Source organism: Nicotiana sylvestris, chromosome 8 (assembly GCF_000393655.2).
Source record: "Nicotiana sylvestris chromosome 8, ASM39365v2, whole genome shotgun sequence".
Lineage (NCBI taxonomy): Eukaryota > Viridiplantae > Streptophyta > Magnoliopsida > Solanales > Solanaceae > Nicotiana > Nicotiana sylvestris.
In genome coordinates this window covers 145,473,762-145,494,925 of record NC_091064.1, presented here as the reverse complement: position 1 = coordinate 145,494,925, position 21,164 = coordinate 145,473,762, and the positions used below count along the sequence as shown (strand labels likewise).

The 21,164-nt window shown below is 37.5% G+C and overlaps 2 protein-coding genes across 2 annotated transcripts; both read left to right on the top strand.

Moving 5' to 3' along the window:
* Window positions 1-10,439: 10,439 nt before the first annotated feature.
* On the top strand, window positions 10,440-11,150 carry LOC138875799 (uncharacterized). The gene is made up of 2 exons (XM_070154668.1): window positions 10,440-10,641; window positions 10,711-11,150. The coding sequence occupies exons 1-2, from the start codon at window positions 10,440-10,442 to the stop codon at window positions 11,148-11,150; spliced, it is 642 nt and encodes a 213-aa protein (XP_070010769.1).
* Window positions 11,151-16,777: 5,627 nt separating this feature from the next.
* On the top strand, window positions 16,778-18,366 carry LOC138875798 (uncharacterized). Its single transcript, XM_070154666.1, has 5 exons — window positions 16,778-16,889; window positions 17,103-17,230; window positions 17,314-17,463; window positions 17,566-17,739; window positions 17,809-18,366. Exons 1-5 carry the CDS (start codon window positions 16,778-16,780, stop codon window positions 18,364-18,366), a joined length of 1,122 nt encoding a protein of 373 aa, XP_070010767.1.
* The last annotated feature ends 2,798 nt before the right edge of the window (window positions 18,367-21,164 follow it).

The following is a 21,164-nucleotide window of genomic DNA, read 5'->3' as shown; positions in this document are numbered from 1 at the left end:
CGAGATCTAAGCAAGGCGAATCCCAAAGATGATTTCCCGTTGCCCAATATACACATACTAATCGACAATTATGCCAAGCATGAACTCCAATCCTTTGTGTATTTCTTCGCATGATATCATCAGATCTGGATGGATGAAGAGGATGTCGAAAATATAGCCTTTATCATACCATGGGGAATATACTGCTACAAAATGATGTCGTTTGGTCTGAAGAATGATGGAGCTACCTACATGAGAGCCATGACAACCATCTTCCACGACATGATACACAAGGAAATAGAGGTGCATGTGGATGATGTTATCATCAAATCCAAAACGAGTATAGATCACATAGCAGACTTGAAGAAATTCTTTGATCGGCTTCGAAGGTACAATCAGAATCTGAATCCTGAAAAGTGTGCCTTCGGAGTCCCTACTACAAAATTGCTAGGATTCATCGTCAGTTGCTGAGGGATTGAATTAGACTCGTCAAAAGTCAAAGCTATCTAGGACCTGCCACCTCCGAAGAATAAGTAAGATGTGATGAACATTTTAGGGCTCTCAATTACATCAGCCATTTCATAGCACAATCAACCATGATATGTGAGCCGATCTTCAGGATGCTGAGGAAAGATGCTGCGACAAGCTGGAGTGAAGAATGCTAGAAGGCCTTCGACAAAATCAAGGAGTATTATCTAAACCACCCGTTCTAGTCCCACCACAAACATGAAGACCTCTGCTGCTTTATTTGTTCGTATTGGACAGGGTTTTTGGTTGTGTTTTGGGGCACCATGATGAGACTGAAAAAAAGGAGCAGGTGATATATTATCTGAGCAAGAAATTCATACCTTTCGAAGCCCGATACTCTTTGTTGGAACGCACTTGCTGTGCTTTAATGTGGATAGCTCAGAAATTGAGACATTATGTCTGTGCATACACTACCTATCTCATATCAAGGATGGATCCGCTAAAATACATCTTCCAAAAACCCATGCCTACGGGCAAGCTAGCAAAGTGGAAAATATTGCTGAGTGAGTTCCACATTGTCTACGTAACTCTAAAGGCAATTAAAGGGCAAGCATTGGCAGATCATCTGGCAGAAAATCCCACACGGAGAATACGAACCATTGAAAACGTATTTTCTTGATGATGAAGTATCATTTGTAGGAGAATATATCACAAAGGCATACGATGGTTGGAGAATGTTCTTCGATGGAGCTGCAAGCTTCAAAAGAGTGGGTATCAGAGCTGTCATAGTATCAGAGATTGGCCAACAATATCCGGTATCTGCAAAATTCAGGTTCCTATGTACTAGAAACATGGTAGAATATGAGGCTTGCATCTTGGGGTTTAGGTTGGCCAATGACATGAATTTTCAAGAGCTACTATTAATCAGAGATTCAGATCTTTTGGTGGACTAGGTTCTCGAAGAATGGGATACACAAAAACACCAAAATATTGCCATATTTGTACTGTGTACAAGAGCTGATAAAGAGGTTCACAAAGATAGAATTCAAACATGTTCCGATGATTCAGAATGAGTTTGCAGATGCGTTAGCCACTTTTTCTTCCATGATACAACACCAGATAATAATTTCATTGATCCTATCCCAATAGGAATTCATAAATAGCAGGCTTATTGTACACATGTTGAAGAATAGGATGGATGAAAATCCGTGGTTCCACGAAATCAAAAGGTACCTAGAAAAGGGAGAATACCCAGAGACTACTACTCATACTCAGAAGCGCACACTCTGAAGATTAGCCAACCATTTCTTTCAAAGCACCGGGAATTTTGTATAGAAGGTCTCCAGACTTGGGATTACTAGGGTTGTCGATGCCAGGTAAGCATCCAGATTGCTCGAGGAAATACATGCTGGAACCTGCGGACCGCATATGAATAAATTCATCTTAGCCAAGAAGATACTAAGAGCGGGGTATTTTTGGATTACAATGGAAGCAGACTGCATCAAGTATGTTCAGAAGTGTCATCAATGCTAGATACATGCTGACATGATACGAGTACCACCCAATAAACTCAATGCGACAAGTTTACCCTGGCCTTTCTCCGCTTAGGGTATGGATGTCATCGGCCCAATCGAACTTGCTGCTTCAAATGGGTATAGGTTCATTCTGGTGGCCATAGACTATTTCACAAAATGGGTCGAATCTGCATCTTACAAAGTTGTAACTAAGAAGTGCATCGCAGATTTTGTTTGGGATCACATTGTTTGTCGGTTCGGAGTACCAGAGTCGATTATCACTAATAATGCCACCAATCTCAACAGTGATCTAATGAAGGCCATGTGGGAAACTTTTAATATCAAGCATAATAATTCCACAGCATACATGCCGCAAATGAACGGAGCTATAGAAGATGCCAACAAGAACATCAATAAGATATTAAGGAAAATGGTAGATAATTACAAACAATGGCACGAGAAACTTCTATTTGCTCTGCTCATGTATTGTACCACGGTTCTCATATCAACTGGGGCAACTCCCTACTTATTGGTTTATGGTACTGAAGTGGTTATCCCTATCGAAGTAGAGATCCCTTCTCTAAGAATTATACAAAAAGCTGAGCTCAGCGATGCAGAATGGGTACAGAGCCGGTACGAGCAACTAGCTCTCATTGATGGAAAAAGAATGAATGCAGTATGTCACGGTCAACTCTACTAGAACAGAAGGGCAAGAGCCTTCAACAAATAAGTCAGACCAAGGTAATTCACACAAAGGCAGCTAGTGCTAAAGCGGATCTTCCCACATCACGATAAAGCCAAGGGGAAGTTCTCACCCAACTGGCAAGGTCCCTACATTGTTCATCGAGTACTAACAAGGGAAGCACTTATACTTGCGGAAATGGACGGAGAGATTTGGCCAAAGCCTATCAATTTAGACACAATCAAGAGATACTATGTTTAATATTGTTTGCATTTTTTATTTGATGTAACTAAACTACACATGACCTGATTCCCGTTTAAGAGGGGATACGTAGGCAGCCCTGTGGGTTCGGTCATATCTTAATAAAATCTTCATTTCCCCATGACTAGAAACTGGGTCAAGATCTCTAGTTTGCCCGATTTCATCAGATTTGGAACATCCAAGGAATGTGTTGTCAGAAATATCCACTTAAACTGGGGCAGAACTTTGAGGAGGACCCTCAAAATTCTAAGTCAAGGAGGTTGCAATGTCTCTAAAATGCGTCACAGTCACCCGTTCATCTAAATTATTTGATATCACGCACTCTCTTATATTTTGAACAACTATATTTCTACAAATAATTTGTCAAATGCATACATGTTTTTCGAAAACATTGTCTCTATGATAGCCAGATGTTACCCAAGGGGACCCAAGTAGGACCTCAAATGGGAGTGAAGGCGGAGCAAGGAGTCAAGAGCACGAACCAACCTCCCCCCCCCCCCCCGCAAAACTCACGATTTCTTTTAATGCAAGCACAATAAAAAACTGGAATATGCGCAAATATATACACACAACAAAATCACTATCTTCATACGACAAGTTGCAAAATGCAACATATCAAGCTAAGAAATACTCTACTCTCTCACAACTATTCTTTGCTTTTCTCGCATAAGGCTAAGCACTGCCTGTTTGCATAAGGCTAAATACTGTCTTCCCTTGCGTGAGACTAAGCATTGTTTTCATTCCTTGCATGAGGTTAATCATTGCCTCCGCAATTACATAAGGCTAAACACTGCCTTTTCTTTGTATGAGACTGAGCATTGTCTCTCATCCTTTGTATGAGACTAAGCATTGTCTCCATTCCTTGCATAAGGCTAAGTATTGCCTCTGTAATTGCATAAGGCTAAGCATGACCTTTCCATCCTTTGTATGAGACGAAGCATTGTCTCCATTCCTTGCATAAGGCTAAGCATTGCCTCTATAATTGCATAAGGCTAATCATGACTTTTCCTTGCATAAGACTAAACATTGTCTCCATTTTCTGCATGAGGCGAAGAATTGTCTCCTTAATTACATAAGGCTAAACATTGCCTTTCCTTGCATGAGACTAAGCATTGTCTCCATTTCTTTCATGAGGCTAAGAATTGCCTCCATAATTGCATAAGGCTAAGCACTACCTTTTCCTATATGAGGAAAGCATTGCCTCTGTAATCATATAAGGCTAAGCATTTCCCTTCTTTTGCATTAGACTAAGTATTGTCTTCATTCCTTGCATGAGGCAAAGCATTGCCTTTCCTTTTGAGAAACCAAGCATTGTCTCCATTTCCTGCATGATGCTAAGCATTGCCTCCATAATTGCATAAGGCTAAGAATTACCTTTCTTTGCATAAGGCTAAGCCTTGTCTTTCTTTGCATGAGGCTAAGAATTGCCTCCGTAATTGCATAAGGCTAAGCACTTTCTTTTATTTGCATCAGACTAAATATCATCTCCACTACACTACATAAGGCCAAACACTATCCCCTTTATTCACTTAGGCTAAGCACCACCCTCATCTAACACAAGACTAAGCCTTGTCTTTTCTCGTCCTCGCATATGACCAAGTATCATATCTTTGCATTTCATAGGCTGAAATATCGCCATTTTTGTCCAAAGGCATCATCCTCATAGCCGGGAGACACCATTCCATGGCTTGAGGATCTCTTGAAACTGCACATCATTATTCAAAGGCGTCATAGTCCAGAGTCACCATCCTCATGGCTCGAGGATACCATTTCATGGTATGCAAATCCCTTTTCATGCACTTCAAGGCCCAGGATGTCATGGTCTAAGGACATCATCCTCACCGTCCAAAGACAACATTCATGGTCCAAAGGGAATTTGTATCATGTTTAAATTGTTGCAATAACCCATATATATTTGCATGCATCATATTTTATATTTTGCAGGTAATTCGGGAGTTAACCGTTCTAAAAATAGGAGCAATTTTCGCTCCAGTTTCCTTTCACAATGTTCACATCCTTCGATTGCTTCAAACATACCCGACTACCAGTAATCGCCTACCTTTTACTCTATGACCGTATAGATATCTGCCTTGTGATACATCCGTAACATTTCAAATATGGATTCATTGACTCCACCTAAAATCATTTGTTATTTGCGATAATATCCTACCCAAAAGAACCTTTCCGAAACATACGACCATTCTTATAACAACTCCATTGGTTTTGTTCACCGTTGGATCCAGAACTACACATGGCCTAATTCCCATAATACCAGGGATATGTAGGCAACTGAAGAACCAGGGTTCGGCCTCCATTTTTTCAAATCACATCATTCCCCAATCAATCCGACAAAAATTGGTCATCATTTTCTTTACCCTATAACTCTTTCATCATCCTAGGGTAAAGAGGGGCAAGTATTGATACCCAATTTTTGCCCTGATATTTTTCCGAATAGTATATATAGTTTCAAATGTCATTTTATATTATTATTTAATTTACAAGAAGTTTACATGTATTTTTCATAATTTTCCGCAATTTTTAGAGCTCTAAAATTAATTTTCTTGCATTTAAATTACTTAAATATTTATTAATTATCCCTTTAAATTATTTAAGATGTCATAATCATCCAAATTTATTTTTTTGCCTCCATATATGTTTTTCATAATATTTTACTTTATTTCACATAAGTATGTTCGTATTTCTTAAGCTATTCACATAATGTTGCAACAATAGCCTATATTCTATGCATATTAACATTTATTGCATTATTTGGGCTAAATGACATTTTTTTATATTTATAATGTCAAACTAGTATTCTAAACCATTTTACTACATAAATTATGTTTTTATTATTTATTAATCTCTTTTATAAATTATCTTTTTAAACAATTTTGCATTATTTAATTTATAGCCAATTCAAGGCTAATTTAGGGTTGAAATCAATATCACAATCTACCCCAGCCCAAAACCAGACGTCCCACTCTCCTAACTCGCCTTGTAGCCCTTCGAACTTGGCCATTAATCTCAGATGATTAACGGCCCGTAATAAAACCCTACTCCCTTTTAGTTACCCAACCCCAAACCCTAATCCCCATTCCTTGAGACGACTGCCTCTGTATTCTCTCAACCCTCCCCCTCTCTCTAAAGAAACCCTAGCAGCTGGCCTTTCCAATCCCTCTCCTAATCCCGTTGATAATGGGATTTAACCATTATTTGCTTACCATATCTATGTTTCTTGACTACTGGTCACGCGTTTATGGCATTACTTAGGTACTTGCCCAATATTGGAAAGTACCCTCTCTATATCAAACTGGAATCAACCTTAATATTGAAAATTTGGACGATATTCGTCCATATATACAAAAGAGGGGCCTGATTCCTCATGCTTATTGACCGATTTTGAGTATCGAATCCTAATTAAGGTTTGGAGTTTGATTTATTTCCTTTTCGGCCACCTCACTGATTGCATGTGATGTTCTTTCCTTTCTTGTGTTTGACTGATGATTTTCCTTGTTTCTTCGTTTAAATCTGCTACTATATAAACCCCTCCCCAATTTTTCTCTTAAAAAAAGCTAATATCACTGCTATTGCACTCAATATATTTCCCTCACCCATTCATCTTCTCTGAAATACTTGGCTCTTTAGCTAGCTGAAAGCCAAGGCCTTAATATTATCAACCTCCTCTGGTGCAAGTACTGCTCGGGGCTCTTACGAGTCTCTTGTGAACTCTGAAGCATCAGAGATCTTGGGTTCTTACTACCAGTATTCTATGCTCCTTCTTATTCTTTTCTCATTTAATTTCGTTACTAGTTAGTTTCCCTAACTCTTGCAATGTTAACTATTCTCCTTCTATTTCTCTCTATGTGTTCTATGTGTTAGTGATGTCATGATTCAGTTTTCTTCGTTATTTATGAGTCCCTGATGCAATACTGTCATGATATTGTTCAATAACTCCCCTGTCATTCTATATTCTTTGATAGTTGAATGTATTTTTAACATATGTGATGGATCAGTTTGTTCTTAGTTTGTGTTGGACTAATACGTGTTCTTCACTATGTCCTGCACTTCTATGATGGTTTTCTTGTTTTCCTCTGTGTTTTTTTAGCATCTGAACATGTTTGAGCCTTTATTTTCAACACATGCCCATTATATGTATGCTATTTGAATGAATCTAACTGTCCTGATTACTTATTATTTGTTATAAATTCCTCTCCATGCGTTGCTTTGGGTCTTATAATGAAACTCTTATGAAACCATCCCTCTACTTTGAATGAATCATTTGGCATTGAGTCTTGTGTTTAGTCGATTGTTCTCTGCAAACTGGCCATAACTATATGGATCTCATGTTACAATACTGCTTTACGATCTAACCTAAACATGTTTCCTTGCTATTTGTAATCCTGAACTTTAGCACCACCTAAGACTTTAGGATAAATATCTCATTTCCTCTCTTATGTATGGTAAACTAACATGTTAATGTGTAGCTAATCTACCCTTTTCACATGCCATAAGTTTCTGTACTATGATCTATTCCCCATCATGTTAAGTTTCATGATATTGGCCAAGCTGCGCCACTAGTATGTTGAATATGCTGTTTGTGACCTTATTAGAACTGTCATGTTAGAACTTTCATGTAAAACTTGTACTCTACTTGTCTCCTGCCTATGATTATACCAAACTGACATTTGAAATCCTTTAGGTTAGTGCCCTATTCTGAACTCGTTTGGCATTGTGTACTCTTATATATTTATCCTATAATCTCAAAGAACCTGGTCCCCCTAGATCTCTCTCAATATGTTCTTCTGCCCAATATGCTATCTCCTGTTATGTCTGTACAAAATGCATCACTTAGTCATTGTTAGTAGGTCCAAAATTCTTTAAGTAATTGCTATGTGTATTCGTCAAATTATTAACTCACAACTACTTGGTAATTGAGACTCCATCTGGGTTTTAATATGGGTTCAAATATGGACTTGGGATGTGCAACTAATACACTCTAGTGCTTGAGCTGAATTCACATCTGGGCCTGCTATTCGTAGAAAAGTGAGCTTGTGGAAGGCTCAGGCAGTACTGGTTATTTTCATTTTTCTTTTGGGCCTGCTCTTGGTCTTACAGTTTCCTGTGTATAAATATTTATTCTTATGTTCATTAATTAGGCCTGTAATATTTTGTAAACAAACAATTGGGGTGTTAGTGAAATTGGGGAAACAGGTATAATCTAATATTTGCATAAAAGGGTAGAAAACGTTCCTATAAGATCTATGTGATCTACTTGTTATACAACATGCCATATATGCTATCTGGTTTTTCATGTATTGTACACTAGTAGAAACCATGTCTGTAAGGAACCACACACTCACTCGACCTATTTCATTATCAGAGGCACGAGTTTAAGTATTTTACTTGCTCCCATGTCTACTTCTATGTGTTATTAGAAAATATGCCTATTGGAAACAAGTGTCAATAATTGTTCATTGAATTTTTGCAACTGTAGTGTATTTACCAGATAACATGCCTATAGGATTATACTAATTGATATTCTACTAGATACCATGTCTATAGGGCTTTAATTGATTAACTAATCAACTGTTTCTCTTGTCTTATTATACTACTCACCTAAATAACATGCCCATAGGAATAAGCGATAAATCTGCCAATTATTGGAACCTAGCTATAAAACAGTGCTACTCATTTATAAAGCATGCCATTAGGATCAAACGAGAGTAACTCCGAGTTTTTCAATAGCTATCACTGCCTCCTTGCGCAACTCACTTAGAGATCATGTCTATAGGTTTTATGATCGCGATAATCTGAATAGCAGCACTGCCATGAGACTTTCTTAAATTGTGTGGTCACTTAGAAACCATGTCTATAGGATTAAGATGATACCTCGAACCTGAAACGGCCTATACATAATATAGAATCTGCCCGCGTGCATTTGTTGTCTATGTGTGTAGGCTAATCTGGGCTTTTAATTGTATTTGCGTGAAGTCCTACTTGTTTTGAGTGTTGCTTAGTTTTATCATTTTTGAGTAACCTAACTAAAGTCTAGAACCACCCAAATAGAGGTCCAATGCCTCCTGGACAATAGGCATGGGATGGGTAGTGCACGCGTAGGACACAGTTTAGAATTGCATTAGAACGCTTCAGATAAACAACTTTAACATAGTAATTGGGTAGCAGGAGATGATAGTCTGTGCCCACTGAATAATATGAGCAAGTCCTCTTCAAAAGGAATCACGAAGTATTATTTATGTTGTACGGGGTGATCCTTTAGGCTAAAAAAACTTAAGACCCCTCCCCCCTTTTTATATGTTTGCTATTAGACCTAAGTAGTTGTATCTTTATAGTCGTACTAAGATTTGAGCTAATTGTGTTATAATAAAGTCCCTTGACCTTTATATTCTCCTTATTTATTTGATCACCTAGCCTAATTACAATCCACATAGTATTAAGTTCGGCCGGGACTCACAGTTGTGGACCTCTAAGAGTGCCTAACACCTTCTCTTTAAGGTAATTTGAGCCTTTACCCGATCTTTAGTAATGTTGACTAGTCAAACAGAGTTATTTACAAAATAGGTGTCCTAACGCACCTTAAAATTGTTAGGTGGCAATTTTTCTCTTTTAATACCCATTAAAAGAGTTGTCACATGTCGAAATCCGCTTTCGCAAGAAAACGAGGCGCGACAGATACGCCACACAAAGTGCTAGTAAGGAAATCCAGGGGGCTTGTTCTGACAGCAGAAGGAAATTTGTACAAGTACGGGGCACCACGCGCTGCCCTATGCGCCACGGGTGTGTTTGTTTCTCAGAGTACAGATTTTTCTCGACTTTTTGATATCCACATGTGGTTCTCATCCCCGAACGCTATCCCAACTTAATCCCTTAGTCTTTTACTCAGACTTCAAAGCTCGAAATAGCTTGAATTCATTCCATAACCTCTACATAGCTCAGAATCACTCCTACAAGGCATAAAACACACAATTAGTATAAAACACTAGCAGTTAAAACTCAAACTTAATTAAAGTACAGTAAATTAGAGTGCAATAAGCGACTAAAATACGTAATTATAGCCTACCATCAAATATTAGAGGGGTAAAGTCCATAGAGCCTTTTGAAAGATTAAAATTTTTAGCTAATCTTTATAAGATACATATTATTGCTATCCAAGAACATTTTGTTGGAGCTTATCATATATAGAGTTATTGGAGATCTTTCGACTTCGAAGGGTGTTTTGCTAACTGTAATGGTAAGAATTGGGTCTTTTGCTCTTTTGAGTTCAATGCAACAGTGATGGAAGAGGATGAACAGTAGGTTACTCTGAAGATGTCAAGTAACATTTGTATTAATACTACATGGTTCACTGTAATTTATGCAAAGTCTAAAATTTTGACGAGAATTCCTCTGTGGAAAAGTTTACGGCAATGCAACAGTCATATCAATGGTCCATGGTGCATAAGTAATGACTTCAATGCAATTATGGATCCTTATGAGAAAAAAGGTGGGACTTTATTTCTTGCATGGAGGATTGTAGTATGGTTGATGCTGGTTACACAGGGTTAAGGTTCACATGGTACAACACAAGGGGAAAAGATCTCAGGATTTGGAAAAGACTTGACAGGGTTTTCTTTAATAATGAGTGGACTGAAAATTTTTCCATCGATGATATAGGAAATATGGCAAGCACAGGATCAGATCAAACTCCCATGCTAGTGAAATGTTCTACTTCAGAACAAGGTGCCATTAGTTATGTCAAATTCTAGAATTTATAGATTGATCAACCTGATTTCAAATCTATTGTACAAGAGGCACGGGATGTGGAGGTAGATGGTAACTGCATGAGAAAATTCCAACTTAAACACAAGCATTTAAGTAGAAAACTTAGTAAATGGTCTAGAGAAGAGATCAGCAATGTTTTTGAGAAAGTCAAGAAATGGGAACAGAAGATGCAATCTTTGGAGGCTGATTACATTGAGAATGATATGGAGGATGTTAGACCACATGTTCACAAAGATCAAGCAGAACATACTGGGAGGTTTAAATGTGAGGAAGCTATTCTCAGACAAAAGGGTAATATTAACTGGTTAGAAGAGGGGGACTCCAATACTAAATATTTTTATGCTATTATTAATGATAGCAGGAGAAAACTTATAATCGAAAGAAAACAGAAGTCTGATGGCCAGTGGTTAAGTGGAGGAGAGGACATTGCTAATGAGGCAGTTTATCATTTTTTCAAATTTGTTTAAAGTTGATTGTGATCCAGAACTTTATCATCTCGATTGTATTAATCAATTAGTAAGTCATGATGACAACTTCAGTTTATGCAAGATTCCAAATGAAGAAGAAGTGAAGGAGGCTATTTTTGACATGAATCGTATTAGCTCTCCAGGGCCGGATGGTTTTGGAGGGGCTTTCTACCAGAGTTGTTTTGAGATCATCAAAGGGGATTTGGTTAACTTGGTTCAGTATTTTTTTAGTGGGCAGAGTTACCTAAATTTTATACCAGCATTTGCCTTATTCTATTACCAAAACTTGATAATCCTAGCTCTTTTAATGAAATGAGACCTATCAGTCTTAGCAATTGTTACAATAAGATTATTTCCAAAATCTTAAGCTCCAGATTAAATGTTATTCAACCAAGACTCATATCCAAAAACCAAACTAATTTTCTTAAGGGCACATCAATAACAAGAAATGTCTTATTAGCTCAGGAGATTATACATGGGATTAGGAAGAAGAATATAGGCGGGAACACTATTATTAAGCTTGATATGGCTAAAGCATAAGATAGGGTTAACTAGACTTTTTTGTTACATGCATTGAGGAGGTTTAGATTTTCTGAGATTTGGATTGATATGATATAGAGGTTAATAGTAAATCTCTGGTATTCTGTATTAATCAATGAGGCTAGAAGAGAATTTTTTCACTCTACTAGGGGTTTGAAGCAAGGAGACCCCCTTTCTCCTTCTCTTTTTCTTCTGGGTGCTGTAGTTTTGTCCATAATGCTCAATCAATTACCTTACATAAACCGATATAGAGGTTTTAGCATACTACAGTAGGGTCTACAAGTGACACACCTGGCATATACAGATGATGTGGTAATTTTCACTTCCGGTAGCAAGAGATCACTAAAGTTGGTGGTACATCAACTGCAAAATTAAGAGAAATATTTTGGACAGCTCATCAATATTGATAAAAGTTGTTTCTTAATTAGCTCGAAGGCATCTAGTGCTGATATTCAAATAATTAAGGAGGCTACTGGTTTTAGACATGCCGATTTTCCTATCATATACTTAGGGTGTCCTTTGTATGTGGGTAGGCGGAGGATATCATATTACAGTGACATGATGTCCAAGATTATGAGTAAGATAACTGGATGGTAGGTAAATTTCTATCTATTGGAGGTAGGGATATCCTTATCAAACATGTCTTGCAGTCCCAGCCTATTTATTTGCTTTCTGCTATTGAACCACCTAAAACTGTTATCAAACAACTTGAATTTTATATGGCTAGATTTTTTTGGGATTCAAGTGATGGCAAGCAAAAGTACCATTGGAGCTCATGGCCTAATTTATGTTATCCAATTGAAGAGGGTGGTGTAGGTTTCAGGAGCATTACAGATGTTAGTAAAAGTTTGTCTATGAAGAGGTGGTGGAGATTTAGGACCGTCAATTCCTTGTGATTTGAGTTTCTAGTGGGCAAGTACTGCAACAATAAACATCCTATGGTTGTCAATGTTAGCTGTAGTCAATCTATTGCTTGGAAGAACCTGATGCATATACGGGAGAAGGTTGGAAATAGCAATTTGTGGTGGTATAACTGGGCAGAGATGGGAGCTATTGCACAAAATTTTCATACTCTTTATCTATCTAATTTTTCTTTGGTTGGAGATGTAATAGTCAATAACATGTGGGAGATTGCTAATTTACAATTATCAGAATTTTTGAGGGAACATATCATGTCCATTTTGCCGGGTAATCAGAACACTGAGGATATGCCCGTATGGATGCCAAATAGTAGTGGTTATTTCACTACTACTTCAGCGTGGAGATGTATCAGACACAGAAGAGAAAAATCAAAGTTCATGAACAAAATTTGGGACAAGTTATTATATTTTAAAATGTCCCTTTTAGTTTGGAGAATGCTAAACAATAAGCTCTCTTATGATAACAATCTAATTAAATTTGGCCACAACCATGTATCCTGATGTTTCTGTTATGAAGCGCCTCAAAAGGAATCACTACATTATAACTTTGTTAGTGGTAATATGATTGTGGAAATCTAAAATTTCTTTGGGAATCCTTTGGGTATTAGATGGGATTACATCTCTATTAGAAATTTACTACTGAGATGGTAGGATTTGAAGCCAAAAAATACTCTTCATAAAATTATTTTGCAAATAACCCTGTGGTGATTTTTTGGGAGATTCGGAAGGCTACGAGTGCAGTTATATTTGGGAGGTCTAGAGTATATGTGAAGAGAATCATATTTCAAATATTATCTCATTTTAAATGCACTTTGTCCAAGGTCATAGTGGGGCAAGAATGGACTTGTATATGGAATGGCATCTGCCAACAAGTTGTTAATGAAGTGCCCAGAATTGTATGCATTGCGGTTAAGTGGGAGAAGCCGGCTTGATGCAAATTGAATACGAATGGCTCCAAAAATATGGAGGGTCACGTTGGAGTTGGTGGTATCTGTAGAGATAACTAAAGGACTTTGCTTATGGCTGTTGCTCAATCGGTTGGGAGTATTAACAGCAATATGGCAGAGGTTAAAGATGCTCTAGTAGGGTTAAATGGGTGCATACTAAATGGTTTGGACAATATTATTTTGGAATGTGATTCTTTGTTCGTGATTGATATGATCATAGGAAAATCAAAAGTCTTATGGCAGATGATGGATATCATCAAGCAAATTCAAAATATTTTTAGCCAGGTAAATTGTGTGACTTGTCATTATTTTAGGGAATCTAATCAAGTGGCGAATGCCCTCGCTAAATGGAGTATTAAGAATGATGAATTGAATACCTCCTCTTGGTTTGACTTACCAGCTACTGCTAAAGGGCCTTATAGAATGGACTGCTTACTGGTGGTTTCCTTCAGACATAGACAGAGGAAGAATTTTTTTGTGTAAATAATAAAAGTGGCAGAGATTCCAAGGATTGTAGCTATGTTTTTGTAAAAGGTTCAAGCTAGTTGGACCTTGTATAGCTAGTTAAATCCTTTCAAGTTGGAGAATTTTTGTATCTCTTCTATGTTTTGCGAGGCGGGGCATTGTGTTCCCTCATCTTTTCTAATTTGGATTGTTTTAATGATAGGGTCACGCCACCTTACGGCGTAATTATACCAAAAAATAATTCTCAAAATCTGAATAAAACTAGGGTAAATTAAAAACCAAAGCCCATCCGTGCCTCTTGAGAGCTCTGGCGATAGGCGATTTGTGACGACTGGGAGTCGAAGCTCGAACAGGCCTCTCATGGCATCTTCGGCCACTAGCCAGCCTCCTTTTGAGGCTGGTCAGTCGTCTTTTCCAACCCCACAGCCCCAAACAACTTCTAACAACCCTAATCCAGTCCCTAACTATGCATAATTATTACAACCTAAGACAATTAACGCGCTCATGCAAACCCTAACTAAATTTCCCATAAAACCTATCTAGTTTCTTCATGGTGAGCCCGTGGTTAAGTGGAAGAAGCAAGAGGTCAAACAATCTATCGTCCAACGAGGTCTTCAATTGGAATTTCTTAGGAAATTTTTGTATGGGAAGCCTGTCATCAGTGAATTACGTAAAGTTATTCTCATTCAATGTAAGATTAAAGGAGCTTGTTCAATTGGTTTAATAGAGGACATTTATGTATTGATAAGGTTGTTTTTAATGGAGAACTATGTTCATCTTCTCTCAAAACCAGCTTTTTATTTAAAAGCTCAAGCTAATATGTGGCAGATACGATGCACGAAGTGGAACCTATGGTGGACACCTGATGAGGAGACTCCCATTGCTATAGCTTGGATTAGCTTTTCAGAGTTGCCACCCAATATTTTTGGTAAGTAATATGTATTTTCATTGTCAAATGCTGTTGGTAATCCATTATATGTTGATCTTGCAACTCAAAATGGCACTAGGCCTAGCTGTGCAAAAGTGAAGGTGGAGGTTAACTTACTATCTAAATTTCCACAATGTATTAAAATAGTTGAAGAGGCAGATAAATCTGGGCCTGAAGAATTTAAGTGGATTACGAATATGACTATATGCCTAAGTATTGCAAGACTTGCAAGAAACAAGGTCATAATGAGGTGGAATGTTGGGTAATTCACCTAGAATGACATAAGAGATTTAATGAAGTTGTTGAGGATATTAAAATCGGAAAGGAGATAGTAGGTACTGCAGCTAACACTTCTAAAATGTTGTCTAGTGGCAAAGTCTTAGGAAAGCCTATTCCTAATCCGACAAAACAAGAATGGATGCAAATAATATATATCAAAGAGATAAAAATGAGCATATTATTGATGATGCCAAAGACAAAGAGGAAGGCAAATTGAAAGGAAAGGCAAAAGCTGATGTAGTAGCAACCAAGAACTCTTTTGATATATTAGAAGTCGAAGAATCAGACCAGGCTATTTTGAGGATCACAGATGGCAAGGAATTTGAAGATGCAACTGGAAAAAGCAAGTTTAATCAACTAGAGAATACTCAAAATCCAGTTCAAAAGGATAAAAAAGTATCAGTGGTGAAACAAGGAGAATTTGAAGAGCAAAGACATGTGAAAATAAGAAGAAGTTGAAAAATTGCTAGACAATGAGAAAAGAAAGTCAAATATGGAGAAGAATGTGAATATTACACTTATTGGGATTGTCGAACCTATGGAGAATGGGATTCAAATTGCGGCAAAGAATAAGGCTCCTAATCCTACTAATTCTGGGATTGACGAGGCAAATATGAGGGAGTCTACATTGAAGTGGGTGCATAGGAGTTTTGGGACTAGGAAAGAAGACATTTGACAGCTCAATGTTACTTTAAACAATTCGTGCCAAAAATCCATCTCAAACGTATGAGGAGCCAGATAAGAATAGTAGATTCAAGACGTCAATTCAGGGAAACCATTATGGAGTGATGAGGTGGATATTATGGAGGATCAAACAGGTGCAAAAACAATATCAGGAATGGAGGAATCCAAAGACAATAGCCAAGAGCGAGCAACAAGTGTAAAACACCCTAGTAATACAATAACCCCTAATTTACTGAAAACTAGGGTTAATGATTCTCAACAACCAAACACTCAGCAAAGTAATTTGCCGCTTGGAGGAGATTCAAGAGAACTAAGGACCGTGATTCAAGTGTAAATTCAACTGAAGAAGATCTAGCTAAGAGACAGTCTAATGCAACAGTAAACCCTAGGGGAGCTGGTGAGGTTTTGGCTACTATTGAGGGTGATCTGTTGGAGGGTTCAGGTGATGATCAGGTTGAGAATGTTTGTACTAAGGTTCTAAATGATACAGTGAGGTCAGATCATGAAACAGTTGATGGGAAGCTAGTTGATCTCAATGGAACAGTAATTCTAACACTTTCTGCTACAGTGATCCCTAACTTGAGTTCTGTTTATGAACTTCAGTTTAAGGTGATACAGGAGAATATGAGAGTTATGGAGAAGAATTCTGAGTCACTAAAGAAGGCAATAATGACTGAAATAGATGTAATTGAATAGGCTATAGTTCTAAAGAACTTTGGAGCTATTGAAGCAATGTCAATGGCATTTGCTTCAGGTACTGGGGAACTAATGCAGATGCAAATTAATTTACCATTGCAATCAGCTAATCAAATACTTCATGATATAATCACATATAATATGATTCCAGTTGACATTTAAAATGCAATGGTGGAGCAAAGGCAGTTTGAAGATAAGGGTATTGATAAATCCACAATAGGTAATTTCAAAGATGTGGCTAGGGAGGCTGACTTATCACCTAGGTTTAATGAGAAGAGTGGTAAGAAAGGAAAGAAACAAGCACAAAACAGAGAGACACTTCAACCTAAAAGAATTTTTCCCAAGAGGGCAACCTCAACCACTATATGATAATTAAAATTTTTATTTGAAATATAAGGTCTGTGAGAACTCAACAGGCCTTTTAGAGGGTTATTAATATACATAGGGAGTATATTTTTTTTAATTGTTGTCCTCATGGAACCATTTCAAAAAGCTGGGCATATTCAGAGGTACAGGAGAAAGTTAGGAATGGATGTTGCTTGTTCAACTATCAATGGCAAAATTTGGTTGTTCTTTGAAAGTGTTATGGAGTGGGAATTATTGATTGATACCGAGCAACAGGTGACTATCAAGGTCTATCATCAAGACATTGGTAAGCATATTATGATAACTTTTGTATATGCTAAATGTTCTTTACTGGAAAGGTTGGAATTCTGGACAACTTGTACTATCTTGCTAGTGATTTGGAGTTACCTTGGGTGGTTAGTGGAGACTTCAATATGGTGTTTAGTGAAGAAGAAAAGATAAGAGGTCTTCCAGTTTATCCTACAGAATACGAAGACTTTGCATTTTGTGTGAATTCATGTGGGTTTTTTTTTATATTGGATACAAAGAAGTCCTTCTACATGGTGGAATGGGAGACCTAATTCTGAGTGTATTTTTAAGAGGTTGGATAGGATTTTGTCAATCTACCTTTCCAGAATCTTTTTCTTGATATAGAGGTTGAACACCTTATAAGAACAGGTTCTGATCATGCACTTTTGTTGATGAGTTGTGGAGATAATGCAATGCAGTTTGTGAAGCCTTTCAAATTTCTCAACTTTTGGGCAAATCATGACACATTTAAGGAGGTTGTTAGGAAAAATTGAGTGGCATATTTCAATGGAGATCCTTTTTTTATGTTCAAGCATAAATTAAAGATAGTGAAGATAGTATTATCCAAATGGAGCAAGCTGACATTTGGTGATATATTCAAACAGTTGGCTATTAGGGAAGAAGTAGTGAGGGTTAAGGAGATGCTATTTGAAGAGGAGCCAATCATAGAGAATAGAATTGTCCTTCAAAAGGCACAGGTAGAATTGAAGAAATATCTGAGCATAGAGGAACAATACTGGAAACAAAAGTCAAGCATGACATGGTTTGCAGAAGGTGATAAAAATACTAGATTTTTCCACAGCCATGTCAATGGCAAGAGGCAAAAACTTCAATTGAAAAGGATCCATAAAAGTGATGGAGTGTGGATTGAATTACAGGAACTAATGGCCAATGCAGTAGTAGAATTCTTGCAAAATCAGTTCACTCAGGAGAATGATCCTAATAGCTTTGAGCTGTTACATAATGTGCCTTCAATGGTGACATTGGATCAAAACTTGGAGCTATGTAGGATGCTAACTATTGAAGAAGTTAAATGTGCAGTCTTTGCTCTAAGTGGTGGCAGTGCAAGTGGACCTGATGGTTTCACTAGGATTTTTTACTAGGAGTGTGGGGGTATTATAGGAGAAGACATATATAGAATGCTACAGGTCTTCTATGGAGGTGCTTCATTGCCTAAATCAATCACTCATACCAACCTTATATTGCTGCCTAAGAAGCCATTGGTGCACACATTCTAAGACTTAAGGCCTATAAGTATAAGCAATTTTATAAATAAGGTTATCTCAAGAGTGCTACATGATATATTGGAAAAGATACTTACGTCATTAATCTCTTCCAATCAATCTGGATTTGTAAAGGGAAGAAGCATCTCTAGGAACATCCTATTGACACAGGAGATTATCACAGATATTAGGTTGAGGGAAAGCCTGCAAATGTGATGATTAAACTAGATATGGCTAAGGCTTATGATATGGTTTCATGGAAGTATCTAATGCATGTTTTGAGGAAGATGGGATTCACAGATAATTTCATAAACATGATATGGAACCTGCTTTCTAACAACTGGTATTCAATACTAGTAAATGGCCAAGCTTCAGGCTTCTTTAGATCTACAAGAGGATTTAAACAAGGTGATCTATTATCTTTAGCATTGTTAATTTTATCAGTTGAGGTATTATCAAGGTCTTTGAAGACAAGGGGTTTAAAGGGTATGGTATGCCAAAGTGGACAGATCCTTTGAACCATTTGGCTTATGTTGATGATACAATCATCTTTGTCTCTGTTGATACTTATTCACTAGGGAAAGTGAGGGAGGTGCTAACACTGTATGACAAGACTTCTGGACAACTGATTAATAAGACCAAAAGTTCATACAATATGCATGTTAATGTGGCAGGTTCTCTATTCTCTTCAGTAGATGCAATCACTGGATTTCAAAAGGGTGAGTTTCAATTTACTTACCTAGGATGCCCTATTTTCTACACAATAAGGAGGAAGGATTATTATAATGATGTCATTAAGAAGGTGAAAGCAAAACTACACTCTTGTAAAGGAAAGCTATTATCTTATGAGGGCAAAGCAACAATTATTACTAGTGTACTTGAAATCATGCCTACACATATATTATCAGTACTGGATCCTCCTGATAATATGCTGGAACATTGCACAAGACCTTTACTAGGTTTTTCTGAAGTAACAAAGAGGAGGAAAGGAGTAGACACTGGACAAAATGGCTTAACTTATGCTTACCAAAAGAGGAGGGGGTCTAGGTTTTAGATCACTTTTTGATGTATCCAAAGCTCTTTATGCTGAAGAAAGCGGAAGTGGTGGAACATGAGATATCATGGGAGATGAATAGGGGTCCTATCAATGTATGGCATGAAAATTGGACTGGCTTAGGTGCATTGTATCATTTAGTACCCCTAGAATTTCCCATCAATGAAGAACTGCAGGAAGTGGCTGAGTTGAGGGTTCAAGATAGTTAGAATGATCAGTTGTTGGAGCAATCTTTCCCAAGTGATATTGCAGATCATATAAGGTAAGAGGTACATTTTGATGACAGTGATGATTACTGGGACACTCCAAAGTGGATGCCAACAGCTTCAGGCAGATTTAAAGTGGATAATGCATGGCAGATTCTAAGGCATATGGCTCCTACAAATGTAGAATACAAGAAGTTGTGGATCAAAGTCATGCCCTTCAAAATCTCATTTTTCCTAAGGACATTATGGAAGGGCAAGTTTCCTAGTGATGATATATGGAGGAGAAATGGATATATTGTAGTATCTAAGTATTGGTATTGTTTGCCACCAAAGGAAGATTCTTTCCAACATCTATTCCTTACAAGTGATACTGCAGCTAAGGTATGGAAAATATTTCTTCAGGAAGTAGGTATAATTATCAACATAGTGCAGGTATATCAAGTCATAAGAGCATGCTGAGAAACTCAATGTTTTTCCAAGCTTAAGCCATTGATTCAGGAAGTACCAGTCATGGTCACATGGTAGCTTTGGAAGAGGAGAAACACAATGAAGCATGGAGGGTCAGTATCTGGTAATAGGGTGATGCATGAGGTAAATAAGACTCTACACTACCTAGCAAAGTTGAGATATCATTGGATGCCAAATATCCCTCTGTTGTTGCCGGATATGATTAAGTACTTTGAATGTTATAAACCTTATGTAGTGACTAAGAGAGTAATCTAGCAGTTTCCATATGAGGGTTGGTTTAAGTGTAACATAGATAGGGCTTCTAGAGATAATCCTTGTCCTAGTTCCTATGTCTTTTGTGTGCGTAATAGTTGTGGAGATTTGGTGTATGTTAAAGCAAAGGAGATAGGTGAGACAACCAATATTATGGCTGAGGCAAAAGCTATAGTTGAAGGATTGGCATACTGCATAGAGAAGTGATCGAGGCCAACCCTGTACTACTATTGAGTAGCAAGAGAGGTCGAACCAGTTTTTACCCGAGAAGGTCATGATCGATTTCCACAAGGAGCTAGATATTGGAGTTGAGTTTCTATCTAAAGTGGAGTTGTGTATTTGTTCCTAATTGCACTTTTGAACATTTTTGGTTTTGATATGAATTCTAATTTTATAATACTACAATGCTAAATTAGGCTAAGTAAGGCTAAGATTAAACTATTGAGAGTTGATCAAATAGATAAAAGGCACTAGGGTAGTGACTTTCTCCTAGGTGGTCAATTGACGGATTCTTGAGTCCAAAGCTAGATTGTCATATTTGGGGAGTATGATATAACCATTGCACGATTTTACTCACTCTATACCTCTTGGTAGTTCGAGTGATTTTGCCCGAATTGATTTTCTCAAGACTAATTGGGTATGCAAATTTGTGCAAGCAATCAAGGTTCAAGTCGGGCATTACTATCTCTAGGTTTAAC

Bases quoted from the DNA above. Each gene is read 5' to 3' on its own strand.
- LOC138875799 (XM_070154668.1), top strand. From the start codon at position 10,440: ATGGTTGATGCTGGTTACACAGGGTTAAGGTTCACATGGTACAACACA. The intron at 10,642-10,710 runs GTGCCATTAGTT...CTATTGTACAAG, and splicing joins ATGTTCTACTTCAGAACAAG to AGGCACGGGATGTGGAGGTA.
- LOC138875798 (XM_070154666.1), top strand. From the start codon at position 16,778: ATGGTGGAGCAAAGGCAGTTTGAAGATAAGGGTATTGATAAATCCACA. The intron at 17,231-17,313 runs GTGACTATCAAG...TTTACTGGAAAG, and splicing joins TGATTGATACCGAGCAACAG to GTTGGAATTCTGGACAACTT. The intron at 17,740-17,808 runs GTTGTTAGGAAA...CATAAATTAAAG, and splicing joins ATCATGACACATTTAAGGAG to ATAGTGAAGATAGTATTATC.